The sequence below is a fragment of the Dufourea novaeangliae genome, unplaced genomic scaffold (assembly GCF_001272555.1).
Source record: "Dufourea novaeangliae isolate 0120121106 unplaced genomic scaffold, ASM127255v1 scaffold459, whole genome shotgun sequence".
NCBI lineage: Eukaryota > Metazoa > Arthropoda > Insecta > Hymenoptera > Halictidae > Dufourea > Dufourea novaeangliae.
This window is the reverse complement of record NW_015374409.1, coordinates 84,792-104,015: the sequence shown is the minus strand read 5'-3', so window position 1 is coordinate 104,015 and position 19,224 is coordinate 84,792. Positions and strand designations below refer to the sequence as shown.

At 39.6% G+C, this 19,224-nt stretch overlaps 2 protein-coding genes across 2 annotated transcripts in view; one reads left to right on the top strand and one right to left on the bottom strand.

Moving 5' to 3' along the window:
* Window positions 1-9,296, top strand: part of LOC107193030 (beta-1,3-glucan-binding protein-like) — a 17,909-nt gene extending 8,613 nt beyond the window's left edge. The window contains exons 3-6 of the mRNA XM_015582404.1: window positions 4,167-4,330; window positions 4,519-4,883; window positions 6,854-6,955; window positions 8,944-9,296. Of these exons, the coding sequence (XP_015437890.1) occupies window positions 4,167-4,330; window positions 4,519-4,883; window positions 6,854-6,955; window positions 8,944-9,060 (748 nt within the window). The 3' untranslated portion in view covers window positions 9,061-9,296. The remainder of the gene's footprint in view (window positions 1-4,166; window positions 4,331-4,518; window positions 4,884-6,853; window positions 6,956-8,943) is intronic.
* A 6,562-nt stretch (window positions 9,297-15,858) lies between these two features.
* On the bottom strand, window positions 15,859-18,629 carry LOC107193033 (28S ribosomal protein S10, mitochondrial). Its single transcript, XM_015582408.1, has 5 exons — window positions 18,480-18,629; window positions 18,307-18,405; window positions 16,329-16,456; window positions 16,053-16,254; window positions 15,859-15,977 (listed from the first exon to the last, which is right to left on the bottom strand). Exons 1-5 carry the CDS (start codon window positions 18,492-18,494, stop codon window positions 15,924-15,926), a joined length of 498 nt encoding a protein of 165 aa, XP_015437894.1. The 5' UTR covers window positions 18,495-18,629; the 3' UTR covers window positions 15,859-15,923.
* Window positions 18,630-19,224: the final 595 nt, after the last annotated feature.

The window sequence follows — 19,224 nt, the reverse complement described above, 5'->3', positions numbered from 1 at the left end:
CCTGGGGCCTCCCCAGAGGGTAGACTTCGCATTGAAGTCCCCCAGGACCAATGTTGGACGAGTCGGATCACGGTACACAAAGTCCCGGATCCCGTCCAACAGCATCTCAAATGCCGCGAGGGGCATGCTCGGAGGGGCATACACCCCGACCACCGCGAGGCGCCCATACAGCGCCGCGACGAAGCCGCACCCGCGCGACAAAACGCTCAGGGGCGCGGCCCCGTCGCCGACCACCGTCACGGAGCCCAGCACGTCCCCCGCCCAATCGGGGCGGTCAAGGACGCGGTACGGCTCGGCGGCGACGAAAAGGCCAACCCCCAACTCGGCCAGGCTATGGACAAACAAGTCCTGCGGCCGTGCCGCGTGGTTAAGGTTGGCCTGGAGGATCCGGACCATAGGGGGGAAAGCTAGTCCGCAACCATGGCCTCCCCCCGGCCGGATCCTCCCTTCTCCGCCGCCGACGCCAACGGCGCCGGCGGAGGCGCGGGCGGAGGCGGACCGCCGAGGACGGCTCGGGCCAGGCAGCGGGGCCGGCCCCGGAGGCGGGGGCGGCGGCATAACAACGACCGCGTCCGGGGGGTCAGCCCCGGTCGCGTCAGCCGCCGCCCCGTCGTGGCGCACGCGCGACAGCGCCTCCGCGGCCGCGAGTCGAGCGCGGAGCTCCCTGAGCTCGCGCTCGAGCTCGGCCTCCCTCCCGGAGCACGTCGCCCGCCTCGCCTGCTCGGCGGCCGCGTACTTAATATATAGCGCGGCCTCCCGCAGCGAGCGGACGAACGTGCCTTTAAGGTTGCGGCTCGACTCCGCAACCCTCTGGACGACGGCCACCCTCTCGAAGATGACCGCCCCCAGGTCCGCCCTCGGGGCGTGCCGCATCTCTGTCGCCAGTCCGTCCTCCGAAGACAGCGGCTTACACGACCGACTCACCGGACGCCGGTGCACCGTCGGGTCCTCGACCGCTGCCTCCTCCTGTAGCTGGCGCTCCTGGAGCGTGAGCTCCAGGAGCCGCTTCTTGGCCTCCGCCAGGCCGACGTACTCCCCCGCCGTCGGGGGGCGCCCCCGCTTGCGCCCCGTCGCCGCGCCAGGCCCGACAGCGTCAGAGCGAATCGACGCCGCCGAGACCGTCGACGACGCGTCCGAGTCGTTGTCGTCGCTGAGCGACAAGCAAACGTCGACGCTGGCCGTTCTGGGTCATCGGCTCCTGCCGCCCGCGTGACGCTGCAGCCGAATCCTCAGCAGCAGCACCCGCGGGACGCCGCCCGACCCAGACGGTCCCGGCGCAGCGACGGGGATGTCCCTCCTCCCTCCAGGCTCAGGAGCAAACGATGTGCCCGCCCCTGACGCCTCTGCACCAGTAGCAGTGCTGAACACTATGGCCTGGCGGTCTACCACACTGCTCTCCCGGTCGATGGATAACGACGCGGGGGGGGGCCGGTTGGCCACCACCCTCCGCGCCGGTACTGGTGGATCCGACGCCCCCTGCACCGTAAACGTTTGATCCGTTCGTTGTCATTGTCATGATCCCAAGTCCTTGCGGGTGGACCAGCCCATCTCCCGACTTGCCCAGTTCGTCGCCGTTTGCCGTCCAAATGCCAGCTCACCGCGTTCGCCCTCCGCGTCCAGCAAATTAGTATTCGCCGGAGCGATATCCAACTACTGAGGCGGAGGCCCAGGGACCCCACGTGGAGGTGCGGTGAGTGGACTTTGAGCCGGTCGGGCCCCCAACTTCGCCGAAATTCCTCTCACCAGACGAGCAAGCTCGCCCTGGTGTTGGTGGAACATCAGCTCCATCGGAGTTCTCGCCCAGGCGACGTGCCCGGACGAGACCCTTCCAGCCCTCGTGTCCCCACGTCCGCTTACCCAAGTTCAACCCCTACATTGGCTCCAGTCAGCGGTTGCGATCGGTTCACCCACGTTAAACATGTGGCTTCCAGAGTGTGACCACCTTCCGCGACAGAGGTCAGGTACTCACGTCATCAACCGCCCCGGTCGGGGGATTTACTACTACCCCCTTGGTTAGTGTGCAGAGTTCGTCTGCACAATCTCACCCTAGTAACTCTCTAATTTCGCATCGGGTTCGTTTACGAGTTTCACCTTCCTGCGGCTCCCTGATTTCGCATCAGATTCGTTCGCGCACCTCAATAACAAACTGATGAACCATATTCCTTGGAAAACCTACTCCGCCAACCTCTCGCGCTGCTCGCGAACCTGGCTCGAAACAACTCCGTCAACTTATTTTACAATGTTACTGTAGCGGCCAACGGCACGTACAAAGAAAGAATATTTGGCGTGCCAATGGTTGGCGAGTTTTATGATACCCGCGCCAGTAGAGCTATTTTTGAGAAAGCCGTTTTCTTTCCGCTTTCATTTGCAGTTTTATACAATGCACATTTTTGCCTTTAGAAACTCGTTAAGAGCCTCAATAGCTAAGCGGGTGTCATAAACCTCGAGTTTCCGAAGGGTTGCGAAACGGGGCCAGATGACCAGCGATCGGCCACGTCACGCGCCTTGGGGACCTCGAGGAAATTCCGCTGCGTTGCCAAACCTCCGTCATGGGTCTCACTCCCGCCAAGTCACACCCTTGTTCCTGAGGCAGCGCGCTAAGGGCGCAAGAAATAGGTGGCGTGATTGGGAATGTTAGGAAGCGCCTGATTGGTTAATGCCTGTACGCTACATTAACCAATTAGGATAACTTCCGGGTTTGGCGAGCTTCCCGAAAAGAAGAAACGTCGGGAGACTTCACTTGTATCTCTGACAACGTCAAGAGCAGTTCTTACATGAATCTTGACCGCACAAACCATAAATAAATAAATATCCGAATTACTGTGTAGATTATTTAAACACAGCATAATACTCTTCATTACTAATTTTATATGGATCACCGTCAAATGTTACGGGGATTAGATTAATAAAAAATGACAGTTCATACGTAATTTGTGGTGCGTGATTTACGTTATTAGGCATGGTTACGTAGGAATTAAACAAATTTATGAGAACAGAAGGAAAAGAATTATCTATTAATTATTAATTATATGTAAGGAGTACTTATTGTGGAAGTTATCCTTTGCAATCGGTGCTGGCGTCGCTGGGTCCAGTATTTTCCAACCAGGTTACGGAATTTTCCTCAGGTACGTTGCTTCCTTGTATTTCATCTCTTCGATGTCCACATTCTCAGCAACTTGAACGTTGCCACTCAGCCCACAAGGTAGAGTGGGTAATTTCCCTTATCTGCATTGTGTGTTAAGTGCTGGACACCCCATCCTCGTTGCCAAAACTTATGTTGTATTCCGTTGACTGATTATTTTATTATTTTTAATAAGAACTCAGTACAAGCACGGAATTTAAAGTGAAATACATTTACACGTACAATAGATATAATACAAAGTCGGTTCTAGACAGTTATACGGCGTGTGTTTGGAGAAATAATGCTGCTTTTACATAGAGATACATGATACATATAGGTTTCGTAATTTGGAGAGTTGAGGATATCTTGTGTCTAATAATTAGTAAGGGATGAGACATTTACGGCGAAGTTCGAAAGGTTGAGATCATAGAGGAAATAATCTGGGATGTTCACTGTTTGAAGATTGATTCGCTAGGTTCGAAACAGTTATCGGAAAGTAACGGCATGACTAATACCAATTGTTTCTGCGATTCGGCGGCTCACTCTCTTCAAAAACTCGTGCGAACCGTTGGCGGGCCAACGGTTACACGTACTGTCAATCGTCGCGACCTGAGCGCAAATCAAAGTCAGGAGAATATTGGATGACGAATATTGGAATATGGAGACTTTCCACGAGCGATAACACGTACCCAGACAGTATTGTTATTTGTCCATCAGCTATATTCGTTATCGTTTTGTGCCATAATCTTGACTGTGAAAATACTTCCTGACATGAGCCTACAGGCGAATAAACTGTGTCTTTGCACGAACATTCTGACAGCACTCTTCATTTTTTGGTGGCCCAAACTCACTCCACCACTCACGAGCTGGTCAAAACACTAATATTATATGAATAAGATTAACGTTGGTATGCAACAGTACTGAGCAAATGCAAACAAGTTCAACTTAGATCATTAATATTGTTTTGCAGTTTTTATATATTTTCTTGTAAACATTTAGAGATATTATTTTAATTAATAGTTGTAAATATCTTCTTTTATTATAGTTGTACCAGCAAAATATCAGAAGAATGTATGCGGAAAGCTACAGCATACAACATTTTGCCTCCAGTTCTAGCAATTAAATTAACCACAAAACATAGCTTTAATTTTAGATATGGTAAAATTGAGATAAAAGCAAAATTTCCTGAGGGCGACTGGTTATATCCAGGTAAGTATCATATGATTCACATGATATATAGTATTGTTTTCTTACGATTTAATTCATGTCAAGTACATACATACCATATCTAAACAAATCGATGAATTGTTATTATTTATTCACAAAGATTTTATTTTGATAATAAGATTTAAGGTGCGTATTATGGACGACATTATACATTATTTAAATTGTAACAGAAATGTATCTGAAACCAAAATATGATACTTATGGCACTGGATATTCAAGCGGATGCATTGTTCTCGGTCTGGCCCGGGGAAATGGTAATTTAATTGATGTTACCAACAGAACCATCTTCGATTCAAGAAAATTGGATTTTGGGTTCCGAATTGGTACAGATACGCATGTTAACGACTATATGGTTTCTAAAATACGAGAATCTGGTCCAAAATGGACACAAGGCTTTCATATTTACACAACAACATGGAACACAAACGGATTTCGATTTTCTGTCGATGGTGAAGAAGTTGGTGAACTGGATCCTGAAACAGATGGATGGTTACATAACAATAATTTTAACAAATTGGCACCATTCGATGAAGAAGTATATATATAATAATTTTTACTATACATATTACATATACTAATACTATATACAATTTTATAGTTCTCAATTAACTGGAAATATTTCCTAATTAACATTAAAAAAAGTTACAACACAATTACTTACTGTTAGGTGTACGCAGAAGTAATGGCCGTCACATTTAATTTCATATTGTGGTTTTGGTTTATTTTATCGAAGTCAAGCACGGACTAAGTTTCTTGTGGGCCAGGGCTATTAACCGTTTGAGTCCCAGGGGATATTGAAAAAACACTGTCGAAGAATCCCGAACAGTGCAACCGCGCTTCTCTAAATAAGTACGAGAAGACCCAAGCGGCGTGATAGCGCTTCTTTTATTTTATGTCGATAAATTGTTTGTTCATAACACAAAAATATTTTTAATTTGTAATTCCTTATTTTATGAAATACATCTGTATTATTACATATGCGTACTGTAAAGTTATAAATATTTCAAGTTTTGTTCGATAAAAATTATTGAGAAGATAACAATGAAATACAAAATGTCTTATTTTGTAATGTATTATTGCACTATTATTATGGTATTCTATCTATTGTAAAATGTATTATTTACATTAAAAGAAGGAGCTGTGTGATTTACTTGCGTCAGGAAATCTGAGCGCACGACTTTGACAGTCGATGACGCACCGTCAGTTGTCCACAATGCTCGAAATGTGCTGGGTGTTCTCGACATAAAATCTGAACAGTGCGATCGCGCTGCTTGGGACTCAAACGATTAAGGTAGCTCACGCGTTAGGTGTCGTATCTAGCTGGGGCTCCATACGGTGCTTTATACTTGGTAATTATTGAGAACATGGTGCTCAGCACCGATTTGAAATATGTTATCAAGGCCATCATTCTGCACAACTTTTTCCTATACATATAATAGGCGGTCTCTTTTAGTTTTCAAGATATTCACGAAAAAGTGCTCCGACTAGTTCATTACATTTCGTCTATACGTACACGTTCATGGCAATGTGTGCGTCAGCATCGGGCGATCGCTTACCTGCTGTATATTCTATAAATATACCATACAGCCGGCAAACAGCGGGTGAACTTAAAAATCACACTTAAGGGCAGAATCCTTTGGGGCCAACTCCGAATCGATCGACGTGCTGAAGTAAACAATCGGCCGCTAGCGGAAACACATAATCGATAACTGGGACGGCTTGATGATACGACATCCAACGACAGTACCAGAAATAAATTTTGTTCCCCGTTACCATCAAGTTGGGTTCGTGTATTTGCTACGCAAGGGCACTGTTGCCGGAACTTATCGACAGTTTTGTTATGCTGTTGCCTCATGTCCCCCAATATAATTGTGATTTCGCGAGATTTCTATTTTCGCCGAACGTAGGAAAAGAATGGCATGATCGAAAGAGATTCGAGAATGAAAAAATACTTACATACTAATGTGTGCAACAATAAACCTTTTTTGTTCGTACTTGCAATGATGCTTATTTTTTTAATCAATGGAATTACATACGAAATACTTAAAATGGTATTCTCTAGAAACAAATTGTAAAAATGACACACAATATATTCCAGGTATTCCATATACAAAAAACATGGAATACTGTTGCGGACACTGTAAGACCACAGAGTAGAAGGCATCAAGACCGAAAAATAGTTGGCGCCGAATATTAGTGTTTCTTAATAATTTATATTGCCTCTTTTCGTAGAATTATTTTACTTGACTAACACATGACCATAAAAAAAATGTTTTATTTAAAAAAAATGTATTTTATAAAACTCTTTTATTTTATAAATAACTCTACTGAGGCAGGTACGAGGCCTCTTGATATTGTTTTTAGATTTTATTGAAGTACGTGGAACTTACTTCAAACGGCCACTACTTTTGCATACATGTATTTGAGTATATATTAAAATGAACATTCTATACTTTTTAGAAATGAATCTATAGTACTTCTTATAGTATTTTCTATTTTAACCAGTTTTACATCTCTATTGGCATTGGGGTCGGAGGTATACGCGTTTTTCCGGATGGAACAATAAGTTCAGGAAGTAAAAAGCCTTGGCGAAATGTTGGTGCTAAGGTAAGATTAAATTTTAATGTTGTTGTATAGGACGTCCCGTTGTTGGTGTAACAGAAAGGTAACTCTAACAATAAGTGAAAAAATAAGACGGAAACATAAAATAATTTTTTCATACCTGGTTTCGTTTTCAAACGGAATTGCATTGGAATTTCGTTTGGGTATGCGTATACTTAAGGTGGTTCGTGCTAAATTCGAAAGACTAGATAATTAAATAAAATTCATACAGATTGTTTAGTAGAACAAAATGCACACACCCAACACATTTGAGGCTAGATCGCCGATAAAATAAATAAGAAAAAGCTTGTCAAAAATTCAGTTTTTCTTGCCGGAAGTATTTTTTCTTTTCACAGAAATTGGAACTGTTAATAAAAAATTAGGTACTGAAAGTATACATCCCGAGCTTTTTGATACTGAATTAAACCTTGTACCATGTTGAACATTCCAGGAAGATATTTGATAATAAAGTCTTGGATGTGTCGGTAGTTGTATGGTAATTGGAACTGTGTTGAGGACTTGGCAACGTTGCTGAAGTAGGGTCATACCCGCGAAATTCAAATAAACATAAAAAATATTTTACTTATTTTGTGTTTTAGTGAATTCTAATTTTATAAATTGTAATACGACTCATCAAAATATATTGCTTATATTTATAATATAATGAAGAATGATCATTGGAAATGTCGTTGAAATTCTTAGATACAATTTTTATATGCTATTAAAATGCATTAATGGGTGTATAATACCAATTAGTAATATGTTGCTTTATTCACTAGAAGTGAGGTAAGTTGTGGACTGTAGCATAATGTAACATACTTCACTTATTGTTACCACGTACGAACGAAACTTACTTCGAATAAAGGACATAATATGATTAGTTGAAATGTCAAAGATTTGCAACTTACAGAGCTCTTTCGATTATTGTCCCGAACTTGGGTCCGCGCAGGGACTATAATCGTGGACCACGCGAAACGCTTCTGACCCCCGTGAATACGTTTTTTTCCCGAAACTCGAGCCTCGGCACTCGCTTTTGTAGTATTCCGGACGTAGAGAAGGACAAGCCAGTAAAAAACAGTTACATTATAGCCGACCACACATTCCTTGTGTGTGTGTGTGTATCGTTTCGGCCAATAATAAAAAGACGTAAGAATGGAGGTGACCCAGCTGCATTTTATTCGTCGACAGCTCTCTGGGCAGTCACTGACGATTGAACGTTTCGACTCATCGTCGTACATTCCCCCGCTTCGTCTGTCGAGTCTATTGAGCCCATACATTGTTGCTCGGCGCGCGAGACAATGCTAATGCAACGATGAAACTTTTTTATTTTTGATTCGTTGTTAATGAAACTTTCACTAGTATATTGGTGAGATTTTTCTGACTAAAATGATACTAAATACGACATAATTTGGATAATATTTACTCATGTAGAAAGTGTTAATAGTTCATATTAGTTCATTATCGATTCTGATAAATCATAAGTAAATATGACCCAAATTGTGTAATATCTATATATATGTATGAAAAAATAGAGCACAAGTTTATACAAAATCTCTTCAATCACAAAAAAAAGAATATTTCATTTGATTAACTGTAAAAAAGCAACAATTAATTATTGAAAACAATTTCTGTTATAATTTGTTAATGAACATCCAGGTAGCACATCACGTCTAATGACGTCTTGAAGACGGCTTAAAGACGCCTTAGACCTAAGATAGCCGTAAAATGGGTGTCTTCGAAGTGTCATGTGCTATTTTGGGTTTGTTGTTTTATATGCGTGAATTTATACTTTCATTTATATGAGACAAAAAATGACAATTTTTGAAGAATTATAATAATTAATTATGCGCGTATGAAATATAAAAATTGATCTCATTGTATTATTTTGCGTCTAAACAATGAACAATTTTAATGATAGGTAACCGACCATGAATTAATAAATTCAGCCAAGAACGTATTAATGGTCCAGCAATAATCAAATTAACGTATTTCAGGCAATGTTACAGTTTTGGAACGCAAAGAATGACTGGTTACCAACATGGAAAGAAGAAACTGGTAAAATGACGACTTTCGAGATTGATTACATTCGAGTGTGGTCTGTTCCCAGCTAGAACAGATGTGTTGTAACCTTTTCCGGAAATTTCTTTTTGACTCATAATCAAGCGCGTATCCTCGCCCGTGGAGTCCTGAAGAACTCGGCTCGTGAGGAAATTCTGGACTTCTTTAAGGAAGACAACTTTGATTGCAAAAAAACACGTCTTTATTGATCGAAGGTCAATACTGGAATGGTCTCCTTTACAAAACGATCGTTTTTGTTACATTTGTTAATTACAATATGTCCTTAGATACCAGGAGACAATAAAATAATTATTAGATTATGAAATAATTTCTGATCTGTTAATACATTTCCTTCAGCTATTGATTTTCTATTATTCAATTTAATATACTTTGCAGACGGAGTAAAAGCGAAATTCGACTGCCTCCTTTTCTAATTACAATCGCATACTTCAATTTGAATTTCACCCTTGAGAAGCTTAAGCAGCCCATACACGGTAAGGTTTATGTACGCTAATATGCTTTCACAATCTATATTTGTTCACAATTTGGATTGAATTGATACAATAGGCGCATCACGAAAACTCAATAATACACGACTCGATGTGTCTCCTTCAACGTCTCAAAAACTAATACCACTGCTACAAAAATGCAAGAGCCACGTTGATCGTTGCCCCGTCGACGAGGCTGACTTCTCCATCGTCCTTCCTCTGTTACCCACCATTTGTATATTGAATACTTGAGCCTAGCGTATCTATTCCAGATGTTCTCGGAAAACGTATCTAGACAGCCAGAGCAAGACGTTGACATATTGGGAATATTTTAAACCTTACATTTACCTCGAGACTTGGCCTCGCGAGGTTCTCTCACATTAGGGAAGCTGGGTCTGCCGAAGCCTCCTTGTGTAATCTGTAACGGCATGGTAGGCCGTGCCGAACGCACAGGCGAAAGTTCCCGAAAGGACCTTCGGGTGATGTTTGTGAGTGAGAAGGCTGGCAAAGAGTCACAGAGGATAAGACATTCAACGTGATCTCATAATATTCACATACTCCTATTATTTGGAATAGTTTTATCCACACCATTATATATTGATTACAAAGAATGATCCTTTACAATTAAAATGAAATAAAGATCAAGATCATATCTTTAATAATTGCAGAGGTAATAATCTTTTGTAAAACTTGTTTTCTCCAAAATCGGTAATAATTGCAAAATCTGAGTGTCACAACATATAAAAAAAAATATTTCCAATGTTACATCTCGCGTTGCGGTCGTTACTTTATTTATAATTACGGGTCCTGGCTCTCTTAAGGTGCTAAAGCACGCCCTGTCTTGACTTACCGATGCAGTACGTAATTTGGGATATAGAACGGGAGGGATAGGAAATCACTCTCGTTTTGATAACAACAAAGATATATTCTAACAAGGGGATAAATAAAAGATACAAATAAATCTTAACATACCAATGATGATGAATGATTAACGCTTGCGGCTGGTTCAGTCGGGATTTCGGGTCCTTGAAGGAGTGAAATAGTTGCTGGCGCTGGGAGCCGTGATGCAGGGGTCGGGCACTGCGGGATACGTTGTCATCGTTTTGGACGTCATACTTCGTGGTCCGGTGTCTTATCGAACTCGCCTGTTACGCCGCGCGTAATCGCAAAGTCGCATCGCACAAAAATAGGAAGCGTCGCGAAACCCGATATTGAACAGCTGATTGACCGCTGTCACTCGGCTTGCCGATTGCGCTTAATAAAAAGGTAGACGAAGCACCGTCTAGCGCGACTGCCGAAATATGAGAGCGTTGTGTTGCGTCTCGTGGTGCTTATATTGCCCTGATGACCCTATGAAAATCGGGTCAAGATTTCGTCAGTCTCCAGGTGCAACGCACTGCGAGAAATGTCGATGCAGCACTTTACCGTGCGATGGATTTTGTGATCGTCGTTGATTAGCGTCGACATTTCTTACCGTCATTTCGCAAGGCCAGAAAATGTGCAATGAAAAGAGGAAATGAAATTACAGGATATAACACCAAAAAGTTTGCATATTACGAGGTAAAAGAACGCAACGAGAAATATTCAAAAAAAAATTTTATTTTCCTACGTACAACAATTATGTCAATATAACAAAACAGCTAATAGTTTACCATTAATTGTTTTAATGTAGTCAACAGTAATTACCCGGAAGTTTAGTGTCTGCTTTAAATGGATGCTGTATCTTGTTAGATTCCGCAAGAGATCTTTGAAGGTCAGCCCATAAAAATATTCGTCTAATGATTTAATACGAGAGACCAAATCTTTAGCTTGTTCTTCATTAAATACTGGAACGAATCGCCCAAGCTTGGTAACTCCAACGCCCTACAACAATGAACAAAGTAGATATGTATGTATAACTTTTGCCCTTATTTGTAGTGACTAATAATTTCTCATATTTAAGTCCTCACACCTATTTCAGACGTTTTCTCAAACCTGCTTCGGTTATTCCAAGTCTTGCAGCGATTCTTCTTTTCGAAAATCCTGCGTCCTGTTTTTGGTTTCCGGTCGATTTCCTCTTATAATTTCTAAAATCAGTTTTCAATACTAATGTAGCAAAAACTAGAAGTAAAATAAGTTTAATGAATATATAACACTCGTCAAATTGTTTTGAGGCAAAACTTCGCATTCGAACTCTTGCCCCCATAGCTACCTTTGCATTGTTTACTCAATCTTGCCATCTGTGAGTAGAACTGAAAACTACTACTAGTACTCTTGCAAAGAATTTCAGCTCTTTCAGACGACATGTTAATTAAAATATTTGCTGATCACTTTATACGGATAAAATTGATTCGTAGAAATAAGAATATTACATCGAAACTAGTGACTTCAGTACTTACCGCATTGTACGATAACGAAACGACACACACCTACGCAATTCCACGCTGACAACTCTACCTCGTTCTTTTGTCAACTGGCAATCGCTACTGTCAACTGTCATAACCGAAACACGCACACTGCTAACTTTTGCTCCACTCTACTCTACATGATTTGTACTGCCCGGTAAAGGCTTGCTCGTGGTATATTAAGTAAATTATTTTCTAGGAGCCTATTAAAAGATGAATTTCGAAATATTGTACTATCGAAATCTTTACCAAATGACCCTACATTTATAAACAAGAACTTATAATCACAATCGACTACGGCTAATAAAACTACAGAATAAAAGTGCTTATAATTATAATAAAGGGAACCATTCATTTTTGGCTTTAAAATTCGTATGTGTTTTCCACCTATAGCCCCAATGCAATTTGGAAAATTTGCACGTTGCTCGAAGTGCGAGGAAATTTCAAGCCACTTTCCTTCTGTAAATTCAGGAATGCATTCCGTTTTTAAATTTATCCAAATTGCCTTTCAGACTTTGTGCACTATTTCACATACAGTTGTGTGTCTAATTCTGTATGAACTATGCAAGTCGATAAGGCTGTATCCACTGCTTAATTATCTATAAAACTGTATAATTTTATCGATAATAAATAGTATTTTTTCATTTTTACCATTATATTGATATTCCATGCAAACATGCATCTACAGTGTGCATTATTTTAATTATTTAAAAAAAATTACAAAATAAAATTGAAATTTATTTGAAGGAAAAATTAATGATAAATCAACGGTAAAATTAATTATAAAATCCTATTTGAAAAACAAATTTAATGAAATGAAGATTCACATGAAGCAAACAAGAAGAATAAGATAGCACCCAGACGGCTTCACGACGGCTTACAGACGCCTGTTTCAGCCGTTCCAGTCGGTTTCAGGCGTCGTGAATAACTTACAAACAGCTTAGGCACAGCTTCTGACTGCCTAATGTGACAAATCAAGGCGCCTTCAAGGCGTCTTAAACAGGCCTGGATTAGGACTGAAGCAGTCGTTTAAAATACGTGTTGCGACGAGCAGCGTCGATAACGCAGTAACCTGTATCGCGTAAACTGGTGGCTCGCGATTCGCATTTTGTTCCCCCTCGTCATCGTTCTCGACGGTGCCGCCCACGCATTTGTATACAGGGTGTCCCAAAAATGTCCTCCGATCCGGAAATGGGACACTCGAGGGGGGGGGGGTGAATTGGAACAACTTTTTCTTTAGCAACAATGTAATCTGAGGCTTCGTTACCGAGATATTAACGAAAAACCACGACCAATCAGAGCGCGAATTTGCCAGCAGAGTTCCCGCGCTAGCGGTGGCTACGCGCTACGCTTGTACTACGAAGCTGCAAACAAGTAAGTCAGCATGCATCGTAGAAAACTGCGTATAATAGCAAATAAAAAAGACGTAACAAATAAAATCATACTTTTAATCATCTGCCGTTTGTTATTTGAAGAGATTAATGAAAGAAACGTAAATGTAGGCAAATTATGTGTAACGTAAAAAGACGAATGCACATTTACTTTTTTGTAAATTCCTTTTTACGAATTTGCAAATTTCCTTTTCAAATAACGTGTGAACGAAAAGGTAATGTAACAGAGAATGAACGAGAAGTGATCGTAATTCGGTATTGGTATAAAAATTCGTAGTTTCATAACGGGCAACAATGTTACTGATAATGAATAAGGTTCTTCAAAAAGCTCGAAAAAAAATTTAGGTACAGAAACTTGCAGAATTATTGCCGGAAATAAGCCATAGGTTGCGTTAAATTAAAAACATAATAATCAGCAATAAATTCATTAGAACTCACCCTTTCGGAAATTCACCTGCAGTTTGCAAACCTGTGTCACTAGCCGTATCGACTGCCGAAACGGTTTATGGTTGAACTTAGGATCTACCCTAGTTTAGTTTAGTTTAGTTTGGCTCGTTTCTCCCGGGAGGAGGGAGTTTCGCTACTCCCCCCCAAGGCCCATCTGTGACGTAAAGTCGGTAGATATCACACAGCCCTGCAATAGGACTGCGGTGGGCATTACCTGAGGATACTGTTACCCCCGGTTTTCCAACCCGACCAACTTTTTTAGGCGCGGGCTACATGGAGGCAGGAGAAGTACTCACGCGGGGGGCGGAGAATCATTAGGATCGTCCCATCCCTACCTATTAGATTTAGCTAAGGGAGTTTGAACGTCGGGGCAATCGATCGCACGACCACTAACACTGATCACCCGACACAATCACTTAATATATTTTTAATCCAACGTGTTGTTCCTATGTTAAGAAAATTCGTGGCCCCGGAAAGGGCCGATTGTTTTCAATTTATCAAATATTTCACGTAGCCAAACACTTGTACAGCAGCACCCGCATATCCGTTATTCTGTACGTACCACCAGAACCGTGAACTGAACATCTCTGTCGCCCGATTGCTAACCGACTGACAGGATTTTTCCGAAAGGGCTTCCTCTACCCCCAAGTAGTTTCCCATCGTTACATTGTGAGTTCACTCCCACCGTGGCAACAAGATTTAGGTAAAAAGAAATAAGGGTAGGATTTTCTTGCCCCTCTAGGAAAACACGTGCTTTGCAGAAGTACAACGAACGAATCGTCGTGCAATTTCATCGACGCGCGGGTTCCGTTAATTTATTGAAACGATACCCATTGCTTCGGAATGGAAAGCAGAAAACACGTTTTCCTCGAGGAGCAGCTCGCTCTTTGGCCCTTTGGCTCGCTGCTTGGCCCTGTCCGAGCACCTTAGCAGAGGCTGGAGCGGACGTGTGGGTTATTTACGGCCTAATGGCTTCGGCCTCGTAGCAGACGTGGAGTCACAAGGGAACATCCCGAATTAATAATTTCCGATTTTTATACAATTCTGTGAGACTGTAGTTTTCATAAAAATATTTGATACGTATTTCTTTTTAGCTGTTCTCATCTACGTTGAAGGAGTGAAAACATCCCTAGATGGTAAAAGAAGCAGGCGTTCCGCTATTACGGTCGATTATCGTACCGCTACCACTCTAGATTATTTCAATGAGGTTAAAAACAATATCAATGTGTCAATAATAATTTATAATTTACACAAATATACCTTACTTTGACGTTACAACCCTTAATTTCGGCTGGTGAGGTGTACTTGCGATCACCTACGAACTGTGCGATACCCTGCCATAAACCGTTTCGGTCGTCGATGACCAGGATCGGTTCAATGACCTAGTGATACAGGTTTGCAAACTGCAGATGAATTTCCGAAAGGGTGAGTTTTAATCAATTTATTGCTAATTATTATTTTGTTAACTTAACGCAAGATATGACTTATTTCTGGTCATACTACTGCAAGTTTCTGTACCTAAATGTTTATTCGGGCTTTTTAAAATAACTTATTCATTATCAATAACATTGTTGCCCGTTATTAAACTACGGATTTTTATCTCAATAACGAACTACGATCACTTCTCGTTCATTTTCTGTTACAATACCTTTTCGGTAATACGTTATTTGAAAAAAGAATTTACAAATTACTGAGCCTCTCTTCAAATAATTATTAATTTACATTCTGTTTAAAAAACTAACTGTACATTCGTCTTTTTACGTTACACATAATTTTCCTGCTAAGTAACAAACGAAAGATGATAAAAAGTATGCTTTTATTTGTTTCGTCTGTTTTATTTGCTATTATATGTAGTTTTCTGGCATGCATGCCGACTTGCTTGTTTGGAGCTCCATAGTACAAGCGTAGCGCGTAGCCACGCTAGCGCGGGAACTCCGCTGGCAAACTCGCGCTCTGATTGGTTGGGGTTTTTCGTTAATATCTCGTTAACAACGCCTCGGATAACATTTTCACTAAGGACAAAGTTGTTTCAAATCATCTCAGGAACCCCGCATTTCCGGGAAGAGAGACATTTTTGAGACAGCCTGTATATATGTAGTATTAAAAGCATGAACTGGAAAGAAATAAAATGTAGATTTTACAATTGTATGTAATTTATTTAAATATTTAGTACAATAACAATAATGACATAAACTGCTTCATTTCATTACGCTGAATGAGATGCTTGTACAACTGATTCAGGTAAAGGTTGCAATTCAAGCTGTCAAACATAAATTATGTTCAGTCTTTTTTATACACTAAAAAAATACTACAAAATAAGTAATTCAAGTTGTACCTTTGTAACTTTCATTGCCACTCCTTCTGGTAGATTCCTCTGTATATATTCTAAGAAGGTATCTGCTGTTGAACCCGTTAATTTAAAGAAATCAACATACCTATAATAGGTTCGCCTTTCATATTGTACAAAATGTTTTTTATGAACATGAACAGATTTCAGTAATGATAACCTCTCGTGAATTGGTTTTCCTCCTGTAACACTGTTGATTTGAATTATATGATTTAATCTTTAATAGATAATTGTTTAAGCATACATTTTTACACTATAACTTACTTTTTACCAATAATAATACCTAGATTTTTAGCTGCCATAACAGCAAATTCTCCGTAACTTTTTAAAACAGCAGGGTCATTTCCTCTGACTTCAATTTCTAATTTCTTGTATAATTTATCAGAAGCAGACTGCAATATAATAATTAAAAAATGTGATTTGTATTAGGAAACAATTGTAAACATTAAGAAGTATTTCTTTTAATTCCATGTTTCCTGAATACTAGTATGAATAAATGTGTAAATGTAATCACTGAAGTGCAGATTTTATAGATTTATAATATACAAGAACCTTATATAATTTAAGAGAGTTCTTATATGACTTTTACCAAAATGAAGCATTTATAAGCATGAATACACTTTAATTAACAATTTAATCAATGGTTAATACATACAGGGTGTCTTAGCTAACTTGATCACCTCAAGTAATGACTTAACGGTACATTTTACAAAAATTTTGAGGTATGGAATTCAAATGGCATCAAAAAGCACATCTTATAAGGTACATGCTTTTTTTATGGGTGGAGGCATTTTAGAGATTTCAAAGTCGCTTTGATTTCTTTTAACGGAATGACTTATTTTTTGCACCATAGATCGATAGAGTATCAAATTCTGAGTAAAAATATGTTGACCTTCATATGCCCTAAACCTAATAGTTAACGAGATATTCACAAAATAAGCACTGTATGAAAGTTGAGGCGCATCAGTTCGAGCACCTTAGCTAACAGATAGTAAGTACGTATGAAAAATTATTTTAAATATCTCGTTAACTGTGAGGTTTAGGACGTATGAAGGACACATTTTTACTCAGAATTTGATACTATATCGATCTGTTACAAAATATAGGTCATTCCGTTAAAAAAATCAAAGTGACCTTGAAATCTCTAAAATGCCTCCACCAACAAAAAAAGCACGCACCTTATAAGATGTGCTTCTTGATGCCATTTGAGTTCCATGCTTCAAAATTTTCGTAAGTGTACCGTTAAGTCATTATTTGAGGTGATCAAGTTAGCTGAGACACCCTATATATCAGAAACATATATATTGCACACCTGCAAAAAGAGTGTCATAAGTCGAAAATGTGTAATTTTATGAAAGAGTGAAAAAAAATCGATTCATTCACATGGTACTTCATACATGAAACAAATCAACACTAGCACCATGTCGCTTGAAGTATTAGACTTGAACTTGTGACACTTTCATTGCGGAGGTACGATATGTACGAATTTAAATAAAAACTGCATATTGATTAACAACTTTTATTACACCAGATACATAATACTTTCATGACAAAAATAATCTTCACTCAGTTCGAACGAATTTTTTTCTTTACTAAAATCTATACTTGTTAAGTACTTTAAGTTACTTATAGTTTAAATTAATTCTATGTATAGGGAAATATTAATTAAAAAAGATGTGTATAATTTACTCTCCTTATTATACTTAATATATTAAGACTCTAACTCTATTTAAATGCATATCTAATTGATTATTGTAAGGTATAGAACTATATGGATATTAGGTTAACATTTATGTAAGAAAGCTTTAAAAACCTGCATTATGGCCTAATAATTACATTTATCTGAGAAAACTATAAATTACAGTAATAGACTAAGAATTATCAATGTAAGTAATATTAATGTCTTCTATTTATATAAAAAAATTAAATTAAATATTTTGCAAAAATATATAAATTAATAGAATTTAAATGTAGCTTAATTAAGTGTAACAAACTTAAATGCAACTGCAAAATTTGTTCTTTTTTTTTAAAGACTGTACTTTCAATTCTATTTCAAATGAACATGTATAATCGAGTAAATACTACTGTTACTACATATGTAATTAATCATAAGTTTAATTTTATATATGTTTATTTAAACTACTTGAGAAATGTACAAAGTATGAATTGAGGGAAGTAATTGTGGTACCTATACAAATATCTAATATCGTTTAAACAATTATACAATATTATTTGACTTTACCTCTGAATATCGCGCTGCAAATTTTAAACATGGTAGTAAATTGATATATCCATCTTGATGTAAATTGTTGGTTATTGTATTTCGTAAAAAAGTTGGTATCTAAATAGAAAAAAACAACTTTGATTAGTCCTAACCTCTTTTACACTAATAGAATGAGCAGAAACATGACATACCTTTGAACGAAACATTTCTTATTCTGGTTTACATAAATATAAAAGAAGTTAGAGTCTATTATTTTAAATGTGAACACAATTTACTTTGTTTTGAAGGAACCTTAACGACACGTATGAATAGTGTATGGATTGTGTATGGATAGTGATGGATATTGGATAGTACTGATGCCAGAATCGTGGGATTTTCACGCGAGCGCATACCCTCTCCATGCCTCCCGTAGGTATTCTACACAAGCACATCTAGCCTGTCCGTGAGCTCTACCCCCACTACGTCCTACTCTGCGCTCCCCGCCAAGCATTTTCTACCTGTGTCCGTGTGCGCTCTGCTTCGTGTGCCTTTTCAAAAGCCTTACGCCACACGTTTACGATGCGACGGGCGAGTGGCCCAAGCCAGGTCAAAAATCCCAAATCCCAAGCAACCTAAAGTTTACGTCCTAAACGCCGAGAGCTGTATGATTTCTCTTACGCGCTCATGATGAAGACCCCGTCCGAAACCCCGTTCGTATCCCGATCCGACGGTTTTACTTTTTATTTTTAATCATTGTATAATTTCATTTTGTAATATGTTAGTAAAATAGAAACTTCGAAGATATTGATTTAAGAAACATTTTAAAAAAATGGGAGATGTTTTTATTCCTCTTTAATATTTAAATTTTATGTTACACAAATACATATTCTCTTATATATACACAAATTATTCTTATAATTAGATGTTACCTTCTTTCTAACTATTGCAGTACATACA

Excerpts from the sequence above, each read along its gene's own strand:
- LOC107193033 (XM_015582408.1), bottom strand. Across the intron at positions 16,457-18,306 it reads TTGCAGCGCGATATTCAGAG|TCTGCTTCTGATAAATTATA; the intron begins GTAAAGTCAAAT and ends ATTATATTGCAG. Across the intron at positions 15,978-16,052 it reads TGGCAATGAAAGTTACAAAG|CTTGAATTGCAACCTTTACC; the intron begins GTACAACTTGAA and ends TATGTTTGACAG.